General features: G+C 38.2%; 1 protein-coding gene across 1 annotated transcript in view; it reads left to right on the top strand.

The window, feature by feature from the left end:
• The window catches only part of WDFY3 (WD repeat and FYVE domain containing 3), a 306,558-nt gene that overhangs the window by 117,415 nt on the left and 176,833 nt on the right, over window positions 1-12,310 (top strand). The window contains exons 6-8 of the mRNA XM_015471703.3: window positions 3,104-3,213; window positions 6,944-7,105; window positions 11,586-11,778. Of these exons, the coding sequence (XP_015327189.2) occupies window positions 3,104-3,213; window positions 6,944-7,105; window positions 11,586-11,778 (465 nt within the window). The remainder of the gene's footprint in view (window positions 1-3,103; window positions 3,214-6,943; window positions 7,106-11,585; window positions 11,779-12,310) is intronic.

The raw sequence follows: 12,310 nt of genomic DNA, 5'->3' as shown, positions 1-12,310 counted from the left end.
CACACACATTCAAAGGAAATGAAAACACTAATTTGAAAAAGGATCTGCTCCTCTATGTTCATTGTGACATCATTTACAACAGCCAATTGGAAAATACATTTGTCCAATCTTCTTTTATTGTTAATAGTGTTAAGTAATATAAGTGGAATCCAGAGTCACTCAAATTGTGTCTTGTCTATAGGTTTCTAGATTCTGTACCAGGAAGATAACTTCCTTTTTTAATGTAGGTTTAGTTCTTCAAAATCTCTTTTCTGTCTGTGAAAGACATAGGTAGTGTTGACAAGTTGGTTTGTTAATCAGTGTTTTTTTTTGTTTTTTTTAATGAACTAGAAATCTATTACATTGGTTTAACTGTGAAATAATCAATTTGAACGCTGCAAGTATTTTTTTTAGGGTATTGAGTTATCAAATAGAATTGCACAATTTAAAACCAAAGTTGCCTGTAAAGTTGCCTGGTTTTGAAGAAGCCTAAGAAATGAAAGCATAGCATGTCAGCTTTTGATTGAGAATTTTAGCCAACTGGGAAGAAGCTCCTCACATGAGCATTTAATTCCTATCAAGGAAAGACTCCTGTTATATGTAATAGCAGATGCCTGGGTCCGTTGTAGGCTTGCAGGAAAAAATTTGCAGGTTAGTTTTTACCAATTACCTTAAACCCTGATAGCTCAGTTGGTAAAGAATCCACTTGCAATGCAGGAGACCCCGATTCGATTCCTGGGTCAGGAAGATCCACTGGAGAAGGGATAGGCTACCCACTCCAATATTCTTGGGCTTCCCTTGTGGCTCAGCTGATAAAGAATCCACCTGCAATGCAGGAGACCTAGGTTCAGTCCCTGGGTTGGGAAGATCCCCTGGAGAAGGGAAAGGCTACCCACTCCAGCATTCTGGCCTAGAGAATTCCATGGGCTATATACTCCATGGGCTTGCAAAGAGTCAGACACCACTGAGTGACTTTTACTTTAAACCATGATTGCTAAAATGATTTCTCAGTGGTATTTTGTTTTCTTCTTTCTCTACTTAATCAGCTTTGAACGCTGCTTTTTATGTATTACTCCCCCTTTAAATCCAAATTATCCAAACCTCCTAGTGTTCATGAGAAGTTGGATTCCATGTGTCCTTCTTTGATCTCCCTGGGTTGTTTATTCACTCATTTAACAGGTATTTATTGAGCCCCTACTTAGTGTCAATAATGCGCTCCATACAGGGGATCAGGCTCTGAACAGTGCAACCAAGGGTCGACTCCCATGGTTTTATTTTCTAGAGAGGGGCAAGAGACTAAATTAGTGAGCATGAATACAGTAACTTCAACACTTATGAGATACTGAATATCAGAAGTAAGCCAGGCTTCAGTTGACTTCTCTTTTCCAGTAAAAAATTTTTTTATCAATGTCTTTATCTTTTACAAGCTAGACAGCCTGGATTTGAATATAGGTTCTGTCCCTGACTAGACAAATTACTTATCCTCTCCATTTCTCAATTTATGTTGCAATAAGGGGTAGCTCAGTCGTTAAAGAATCTTACCGCAATGCAGGGGACACGGGTTCAATCCTTGGGTTGGGAAGATCCCCTGCAGAAAGGAATGGCTACCCACTCCAGTATTCTTGCCTGGAGAATCCCATGGACAGAGGAGGCTGATAGGTTCCCAATCTGTGGGGTCGCAAGAGTCAGACATGACTTAGCAACTAAACAACCACCTCCACCAAGGGGTATAATAATAGAAACTAACTTACTGTGTTCTTGTAAAGATGAAATGAATTAATCTACAAATGCTTATAACAGTCCTTCTTATACAGTTAAGAGTCAGTACAAATAAGTAGCTAAAAAATTTTCCCTTTAAAATGTTCTTTCACATGGGAGTATATAAAGATGAAATATGCTGAGCGCAGTTTTATACATAAGTCTCATATTATTTCGTTATTGAATAAAACTCTTTTATCTTGATTGTCTTAAATGGAAGAAAATAATACCTCTAAAGTAATCTATGAGTGAGTGAAGTTGCTCAGTCGTGTCTGACTTTTTGCTACCCCATGGACTGTAGCCTATCAGGCTCGTCCGTTAATGGGATTTTCCAGGCAAGATTACCAGAGTGGGTTGCCATTTCCTTCTCCAGGGGATCTTCCCGACCCAGGGATTGAACCCAGGTCTCCCGCATTGTAGGCAGATGCTTTACCATCTGAGCTACCAGGGAAGTCCTAATCCAAATTCTATTTATTCTGTATCCTACATCTTTATGACGTGTGTTAAATATACATTGGTAACTTAGCATGTTGGCTTAGAGTGAACAGATTGGATTTATTTTCTGACTTTAATTCATCTTGTATATCAGTATGAAAATTAATGAACTTTATACTGATAAAATTAAATGCATGGTTTGAGGTTTATCCATTTTCTCTTATCCTTAAAATTATAATCAGCTAAATTGACTTTCCGAGATTCTTCCAACGCTACAGTTCTATGAATGACTCCCTCATTGTTTCTGTCCCCTAATGTCAGCTGCTCAGGTCACCCCTTGTTTGTCTCACTGAGCGAACCTCCTAGTTTGTTTCCCCCATCAATCTCTTTGCCCTTCTAGTTTGTCATGCACATCACTCTAGATTAATCATTTTAAAATAATCCTTTCATCATGTACTTTGTTAAGGAAACTACATTCACTCCCTCTTGCCCAAAGAGTCAAGTACAGACAGCCCCTTAGCTTACCTTCCTTCAAAAATAGGTACTTTCTATCACTGCTATTGATATTAGACAATATTCTCAGCATATGCTCTTCTAGAATGTGAACGAACCCTGTGTTATTACAGTCTTTATCTTGATTATTCCTCTGGCCACACTTTGATTTTAAAGCAGTATGCCTAATCTCTGCTTCTTTCCCTTCCTCTGGTTTCCAGACAGACATGTACTTGTTTTCCAGGCAAATTTAACTCAAATTTTCCTTCTTCCATGACTATTTTTGACTAGTTTGTGACATAGTTTTTCTTCAAATGTATCAGTTGACTTTTATTTTTCTGTACTTATATGATAATATCTGCATATACCAATAAAACTTTACTCTAACTATTTTACATATGATTTATCTCCACCTAATGATTTTCCTTTGGTTTTATAGAGGCTGCAAGTCGGGCCATAGTCCAGTTCTTGGAAATCAATCAGAGTGAAGAAGCCAGTAGAGGTTGGATGCTTCTGACAACAATTAATTTGTTAGCATCCTCTGGTCAGGTGAGACCTTGCTTTTCATATTTGAAGCATCTCTCTTTATCCTCTTGGGATTTTGTCAAATTAAATTTATCATCATATCTAAGTAAGAATTTATGATAATCATTGTATTCTCCTCTTTCACCTTGCTCATTTTTCTGTGCTTCTCACAAGATCTCTGTAAGGAAGTTAACATTTCCATTTTACACATGAGGAAATGCTTAGGACAGTGTTTTCTGTCTTTGTCATTAGAGTGTGTGGTTCTGTTTATACAGCACACTGGGCAAAGAGATGAACTCCCTGCAGCTGGATGGAAGGAGCCCAGGAACTCTGGCTCCCCAGGCCCGGCCCAGAGTTTCTGTAACCCATGTTAGGGAAACTTTGGCTCAGAAGAGTCATCTGAGATTCATCCAAGGTCACTTAGCTATTTTCAGGATAATATGTATTACCTTCCCACTTGATTTATTCTGGAGTTTGCTTTTTTCCCCCTTTAAATCAACTTTAAGCATCTGTCACGATACATATGGCACATAGTCATTTATGTGCTGTTCGAATACCTGATTTGTGACCTGTGCTGTTTTGGGGATGAAGGAAGTTTATTCAGCCTTCTAAAATCTGGAGTAGAATTACCTATCAAAGTTCATACCAATCTTGAGAACAACTTTTGTCTAAATTACAGTGGGCTTTCAAATACCCCATGGATCACAAAAGTAAGTGTGACATTGATCAGACTAGCATGACAGGCCATGAAAGAAACAGTGCACATTTCTTGGTAACGATGTCCTGAAACCAGTTACTAGCCTGGAATAATTACTAGCCCACTGGAATAATTACTAGCCCACTTGAATGTTTTTCTTTTGGAATACCCTGTTTCCCTTTTTGTTTGCTGGATTTTGTTTTGTTTTTTGTTTATTTTATATTGGAGTACAGTTGATTTATAATATTGTGTTATGATTTGTTTTTTAAAGCCGAAAAGGAATAAGACTCAATTTATCCTGATTTACCTAAGGCTATCCGAGTTTTACCTTAGTTTTGCATAGAAGGCCCATATCCCAGGAAACCCCTCAGTCCTGCACACGTGGAGATGTTTATTCACCCTGAGTACTAACCTTTCATAAGGTCCTGAAGTAGACCATTGTTTTCATGCATCTGTGGCCATATCAGATGGCTATCAAAATACCACTTCTGCTTGCTATTGATGATAGCTGTACATGACTCTACATTACTGTACCAAAATGTGGTTGGGCTAAGGATAACATGTAAAATAATAATGTTTAATTGGAATATATGTAAGTTTTATTCATATTTTCTGTAGATGTTCCGTTTTCCTTTCTCAATTGTGAGCATGGACTGTGCTCTACCATAACACCTAGAACATGGTAGAAAGTCAGTAAATGTGTATTAACTTACATGTGCACACATGGATAGACCAATTTATAAGCATAAGAAAAGAATCAGGAGAAAAGAATCACTTAAAAATTTACAGGTGTTGCCAGTTACCAGTTTGGATATCCAGTTTTACTTTCAATCTGTCTTGTCATAAGATGGAAATGAAAAGTGATGTCATTTTACTTGATACAAAGGGGCAACCAGCAATAATCTAACTGGCAAAAGAGATGTTTTGAAAGAAAATTCAGTGTTAACATTTTGAGCTGACATTTTGGTTTGCATCCTGTTTTTTGTTAGCAGCAGTGAGTTACAGAGATGACTGAAACATGGTCCTGAGTCAACAGGTAGATGACAGAGATGAAGTGGATGAAGCTAACACCATGAAATGCAGCAGGGGGCTGTATGTAGTAGTACAAAAAGGGAAATGCGGGAGTTGTAAATTTTGCAGGTGAAAGTAGGAGGAAAGATGAGGACTTAAGTTTCAGGTGTGAACAGACGTGTACACTGAGAGTCACGTGGAGACTTGGGGTGTCTAGAAATAATAAAAGATAGGTCAGAACAGCAGAGGACTTGGGAGTGTTGGAGGAGGGAAGTGATGGTGGGTGAGTAGAAACGGGCCAGACTGTGGGCAGGATCGTTCCTTAGGCGCGCTGTTCCCCTCGCCCGGCTACTGCAGTGGCTCAGGCCCCATTTGTCTTGTGGGGTTTTCTGTACTAGTTTCCGAAGTACTCTCGCTTTCCTGCTCTTTAATCTATAGTCTGTACTACCAGCAACTGATTTTCTGAAATCTGGTTCTATTACTCCTTTGTTGGGAGCACTTCACTAGGTTTCCAGTGCCCACCTGCAGAGGGCATTCATTGAGCATACACTGGCTTGGGGACCACTTAACGAGCTCCCAGCCCAGGGCAGGATATGTCAGTAATGAGCCTTCCTTGTAAATGAAGGCTTGTGCAGTAATAAAATCTATCTTGTAAGGTTGACTTGAAAAGCAGGTGAGAGCATGTATTTAAAGTGCTTAGCCTTAAGCCTGTTATATAATAAATACACATTAAAGATTAGACACTGTTGTGGGTTTTCAGGAGTCAGCAGTTTTGGACTCCAGTTCCTGAAACATGTTGTACAAAATGGCCTTACCTTCTGTGTATCTTCCAGGCGACCTTCCCCCTCTTGTTTTAATTCCTATCCTTCATGCCACTCTTGGCCCTGCTGATTATTCCCTTATTTTATTAGCCTGAATGTACTACCATTTTTACACTCAAGAGAGTAAATCATAGTTACTGATGAACTTGTTTCTGCTGGTAGACTACAGCCTTGTGAAAGGCAGGATTCCTTCATCCTTTCACGCCAAGTTCCTAAAACACTGACGTATGCTATGCATTCAGGAAATGTTTAATAAAAAAGTTAATAGACTTAAAAAAAAAAAAAGGCGAATAGACTAATCAACACATGATGCGAGCCTGTTGATCTCCAACATGGAAAAACTTACTCCAAATTGTACCATGGAAAGATTTTGATAATTTTTATAGCATGCTTCTTTTTTCCCCCACATACTTCTTAACAATACTGAAATGTTCACCATAAGGTCTAAAATTTCTTCCTCTAGTAATCTTTGAAAATAATGTACAAATTTTCTGTGTCAGTGATGGGTATACCCTTCAAGTGCCCTTCCCACCTAAGAATCTGCAATGAGAATAAAATAAAAGTAGTAGTAAAGGAACTAATTCATAGTTTAGTACATTAATGTGCCTTTGCATTTGTTACATAAACCTCATATCAACCCTAAGCGATGTATACCATTATATAGATTTTATAGGAGAGAAAGATGAGGCCTAACAAAAGTTAGTTTGCCCAAGTTTATGGTTAAGTTCCTTTTTTCTAAATCTTAGACCTTATGTTCTCAGGAACATGCTGCCTCTTAATAGTCAACTTAATAGGTACCTTAGTAGGTAACAAAGTTCTCAATATTTGATTAAAGCAAATTTCTCCAGATAGGAAGTGAGTATTTGTCATTCATGGAGTCTTTTAAATATTTTTTCGGCATTTGAAAAGGTATTTTGAAGTGTACTTTTCTGGCTTAAAATTTTTGAGTTTATTTAACTGTACCAAGTAGTTATTGGCTTCCCTAGTGGCTCAGATGGTAAAGAATCCGCCTGCAATGTGGGAGAACAGGTTTCGATCCCTAGGTGGGGAAGATCGCCTGGAGAAAGGAATGGCAACCCACTCCAGGATTCTGGCCTGGAGAATTCTGTGGACAGAGGAGCCTGGCGGGCTACAGTCCATGAGGTCGCAAAGAGTCAGACACAGCTGAGCGACTTTCAGTTATATCTCTCTGTCTACTCACTTTATTTATCCATTTGTTTTCCAGAAAACCGTGGACTGCATGACAACAATGTCAGTGCCTTCCACCCTGGTTAAATGTTTATATCTGTTTTTTGACCTTCCACATGTGCCTGAGGCAGTTGGAGGTGCACAGAATGAGCTACCTCTAGCAGAACGTCGGGGACTACTCCAGAAAGTTTTTGTACAGGTATGAAAGGTGCTGTGTGTCTGTTCATGTAGACCACCGTATTTCAAGTGTAACAGGTACACTCCTTAAGTAGATGTTCTGCCTGTCCCATTTTCTATAGTGTTTCTTGCTATTTATTATAAATTGACTTTATTTCATCTAACTGGCGTATTTCTTGAATCTGCCCATTTCTTTTGAGGAATATTTGGGCAAGGGATTCACAGGTTTGTTATTCTGAACAGATTCTATCATTAAGATTACCTGTCATATTGTAAAAACATCTCTAAAATGAACAAAGCAAGGAACACTTTTATTAACAATGCTATTAATTTGGGGGTAATATTTCTTCTCGTGTCAAGAAATTCTGTCTTGTTGCTCTCTAAATATAGGAAGCCCTTAGCCAGTAAGTATTTAACTTAGAAAAGACAGTTTATTTTAGTGGCTGCTGCCACCTCTTCTGCTCCCTGTCTGTGAACCTTCTTTCCCACTGTGGTCACTCTTCTTTTGATAATTGCATTAGCAGAGTAAGTGAACCTTTGTTAGCTAGTCTGGAAATATTGTCATCATTTGATATCCATTCTTGGGAGAAAATTTTCAAAACAAACAAACTATAAACATTTACAATATAATCTATCCATGGGAAATATGGTATTTAAAAATATATGTTTGACATTAAAAGATGAATACTGCATGATTTTATTTGTAAGTTAAGAGGTCAGACTTCTAAAAGTAGAGTGTTGGTTGCCTGGGGCTGGGAGGTGAGAGAAAAGAGAGTTGTTTTCCAGGGGCTCCAGAGGTTGAGTTCTGCGGGAGGGAAACGTCCGACAGGTGTTTTGCATGACAGTGTGCATGTAGTTAACACTCTGTCCATAAAAATGATTAAGAGGGTTAAATTGTTATGTGTTTTTATGCCTCAATTTAGAAGACTCACACCTGTTTGAGTCCCATTTTATGAAATAAGATGCCAGTTTCTTATCTCTAAAATGAAAATAATACCTGGCTAAAGGATTTGGGGGAAGAGTCAGTGAAATAATACTTAAAGCTGTGCTTCTCTGCTTTCGACATAGTAGACCTGAAATGCAAAAAGTTATTTTTCTGATAAATAAGTTTGATTTCTCCTCTTGCCTCTACCACTTTCAGCATCGATGAGAGCAGGAAGAGAGAACAGAGAGGACACTGGATCTGTATCCGGTGCAGCAGAGCAGGGGACAGGTGATGCTGGCACCTGTTACACTCGGGTTGTTGCTCCAGGAATGATTCGACTTTGCTGAGATCTATGTGTGCTAAATTGCTTCAATGTGTTCGACTCTTTGCAGCCCCACGGTCGGTAGTCCACCAGGCTCCTCGTCCATGGAATTTTCCAGGCAGGAATACTGGAGTGGGTTGCCATGCCCTCCTCCAGGGGCTCTTCCCAGCCCAGGGATCAAACTCACGTCTCTTATGTCTTCTGCTTTGGCAGGTGGGGTCTTTTACCACTAGATTTCCCAAGTGTCTCAACTGTGAAGAATACTCCTGCCAATTGCAAGAGACAAGGGTTCAATCTCTGGGTAGGGGAGATCCCCTGGAGAAGGAAATGGCTACCTGCTCCAGTATTTGCCTGGAAAATCCAATGGAGAGAGGAGCCTTGTAGTGTATGTTCCATGAGGTTGCAAAGAGTCAGACTCATTTGTGCAACTGAGCCCCCACACAGCAGTGAAGATGAGGGAGAGGGGGAGAGTAAGACAGATTAGAAATGAAAAGACAGGATTATCAATAAAATGCTAATTCAATGAATATTTATGGAACACTTGATTTATTAAATACTTTTGTGCTAGCAGTTAACATCCCTATCTTGTGATCATTTGCAAGACCTTCCATGACTTCAGAGCTCTTGTTTTCCTCTGAAATAATAATGTGAGGGAATGGCAGAAATGGGATTAGACCTCAAGTTTATCTAACCTCTCAATTAGAATGGAAGAGAATAGCAATGGGAAGAAATAAAAGAGTAAACTAGGAATTAAAGTTTTTTTAAGACATGGCTGATGAAGAGAGTGGGTTAGTCTTTGCTGATCAGACTAGAGCCCTGTTTCAGTAAAGTCTCTGAAGAAGTAACACCTTAGACAATAAATGGAAGCTAGTAACTAACTAGCAAAGATTTCTTCTAAAACTTAATTTTTTTCTATATCTGAAAGCAGTGGGTACTGACTTTGAACTGAATGTAGGATTCATTTTAGCATATTGGAATCATTGGATGTTAAAGGAATATTAAAGGCCAAACGGAATGCAATAGAGAATTTAAATGAAACGCTTCATTTACACTTATGGAAACTTATAGTCATGCCTGTTCCACCCCTGGTGCCCAGCAGGGCTCAGAACCCTGCTCTCCCACCGTCTAGTCCAGGGTTCCTTCAGTGCATCAGCTTAGCTTTTTTCATTTGTTATCACGGTCCAGACATTGTTTTCATCATTTTGTCTAAAAAACCCAGTGGACACAGACTTATTAAATGTTTTCAGAATGCATAGTGTTTATTATAGATAAAATCCCTGTGTTTATATTTTGTGACAGATGGTTTCCTGGGACCTTGGCAGTTGGTAGTGCTTCATGTAGGCTTTTTTTTTTGTATTTGCATTAATGTGGCCAATTACTGCTCTACCACACTTGGCTGGACATTGTAACAGAATCCCTACGAATACAAGTGCTTAGTTTTGGGGCCGAAGAGGAATGAGTAGATTCTTCAGTTTTCTCCTGCGTAAAATGAAAAGGTTGTTAATACTAGATTATCTGTAAGAATTCTTTTGACTGGGAAGATTAAGAATTAGTTATCTTAAGGGTCAACAGCAAGGAATTAAATCCAACTTATTTTTGAGCACAAGGATTTGACTTGGAAAAAAAGATTTTATTTTCAGGTTTGTTTTTATGTTATAAATTAGAGAAATGACATCTGTCCCTCTAATCACATATGGGCATGTGAAAACCAGTGAAAAGTATAATTAACGATAGACTCTTATGAGTGTATATATATATGTGTGTGTGTGAATATATACATATATTTTTTTGCTGCAGTTATCTTTATTTTCATATACCTTTTTGTTACATTAAATACATGTGGGAAGAGGTACACATATTACATGTACTAATAAAAATTTGGTATTCAGCAGTGTCTCTAGGCATTTTTTTTGTTGGGAAGGGGAAATGCCTGTACTTAATAGTTTATATATATTTTGTTGTTCACTGAATTCTTAATCTTTTTTTTCCCTGATATTTGTCAGCTATGAATTAGAAATTCTTGTATTTGAGTAAAATTTTGCTCTGAAGGAAATAGGAAAAGACAGACCTACCTTTCTCAGATGAAACATGATACTTCAAATACTTTTTCTATATAATAGTTTCCTCCAGATATTAAAATATTCCGGTTTTATTTTATTTCTTTATAGAATATTTAGATGAGAAAATATAACACAGAGAAGGAAAGTTAACTTTTTCTGCCACCAAATTGAGATTAGAAGAAGAAAGGTTTTTGGAGAGCAGAAACCATAGTTTCATTCCCCAAGTAGCAGGCCTTTAATGCCATAAATGGTTGTGCAATGTGTGTTTTCCAAACCATAGGTAAAGAATAAGTTTTCATTCCAGAGTTTAAGAAGTGTTGAGTCATGCTTTAGAAGATTTTTGGCTGCTACTGCTGCTAAGTCGCTTCAGTCGTGTCCGACTCTGTGCGACCCCATAGACGGCAGCCCACCAGGCTCCCCTGTCCCTGGGCTTCTCCAGGCAAGAACACTGTTGCCATTTCCTTCTCCAATGCAGGAAAGTGAAAAGTGAAAGTGAAGTCACTCAGTCATATCCGACTCTTCGTGACCCCATGGACTGCAGCCTACCAGGCTCCTCCATCCATGGGATTTTCCAGGCAAGAGTACTGGAGTGGGGTTCCATTGCCTTCTTCAGATTTTTGGCTACTAGACATAATTAATAATTCTGAATTAAGATGACTGTATTATTATAATGTCCCCTTCTACTTGCATATAAGTTGGAAAAAATTGAAAATACTTTTAAAGACATGTTATTTTCTTGTCTCCCTAAAAATGTCCTTTTTAGAGAAGAAAATTACAATTCACCTATGGCAAACTAAGAATTAACATTCTAAAACTGGAATGTTGACCTTGAAAGTTACTGTTGATTTATTCCATTTCAGGGTAGGGCAAAACAGTACCCCCCCCCCCACAAAAAAAAAAAAAAAAAAACAACCCACCATGGTGAAGTGAAGATGGTAAACATGTACCTTAAAAAAAAAAATAAGCTGATAAAAGTAGAGGTGGTTAACTGTCTTACCATAACACACTTGTAAATTATAGGTGTCTTTTTTAATGTTGCCTAACTTAGAGCGTTCATCATTGTGGCTTTAATGATAGCACTCAACACTGACCCTGAACTTGCAGAGTTTTAAATAATCAGATCTAGTCCTCTTCTAGCCCCTGCCTTTCCCCCAGTCATTCATTCATTTATGTACACATTTTCTTTGCTCTTTAGATCTTAGTGAAACTCTGCAGTTTTGTTTCTCCGGCCGAGGAGCTGGCTCAGAAAGACGATCTCCAGCTTTTATTCAGTGCAATAACCTCTTGGTGCCCTCCCTATAACCTGCCTTGGAGGAAGAGTGCCGGAGAAGTCCTTATGACCATATCCCGTCATGGTCTCAGTGTCAACGTGGTGAAGTATATTCACGGTGAATATCTCGTAACGTATTCATTCTGGATGCTCTGAATTTTCTCCGCCTTTCTCTCCTCATGTGATGGCGAATTTGTTTCTCTTGTTCACTTCTCCAAAGATTCTATTTTAAATGAAGAACTATATTTTCCAGGAGAAAAAAATTAAAGCGTTTCAAATGTAAAAAATCCTCATGTTCTCAATAATGGATATCCAGGAGAGTTAAAATAACCTTACCTTTAAGTAAATGATGTCATAATAATAATGCAGATTCCGCCTCATTGCCTCTTCTTCCTTCCTCTTTTGCTGAATGAAAAGAGATTTTTTGAGATGCTATAGTTCAAACTCTTTCTGAAGATATTTCATAAGTAGACAGATAATCTGTCCAATGGGGCATGAATAAAATTAAGTAGATTCTTTATCAGCACTGAAAAGAAATTGTCTATTTTTTTAGCTCATATATATAAATATGTGTCAACTATCCCTTAAAATGGGTCAATAAGAGAAACAGACAATTGTAGCATCTCAAATAGTCCACTTACATACACACA

The sequence above is a fragment of the Bos taurus genome, chromosome 6, assembly GCF_002263795.3.
Source record: "Bos taurus isolate L1 Dominette 01449 registration number 42190680 breed Hereford chromosome 6, ARS-UCD2.0, whole genome shotgun sequence".
NCBI lineage: Eukaryota > Metazoa > Chordata > Mammalia > Artiodactyla > Bovidae > Bos > Bos taurus.
The sequence above is the reverse complement of the archived record's forward strand: the minus strand, read 5'-3'. Positions and strand labels throughout refer to the sequence as shown.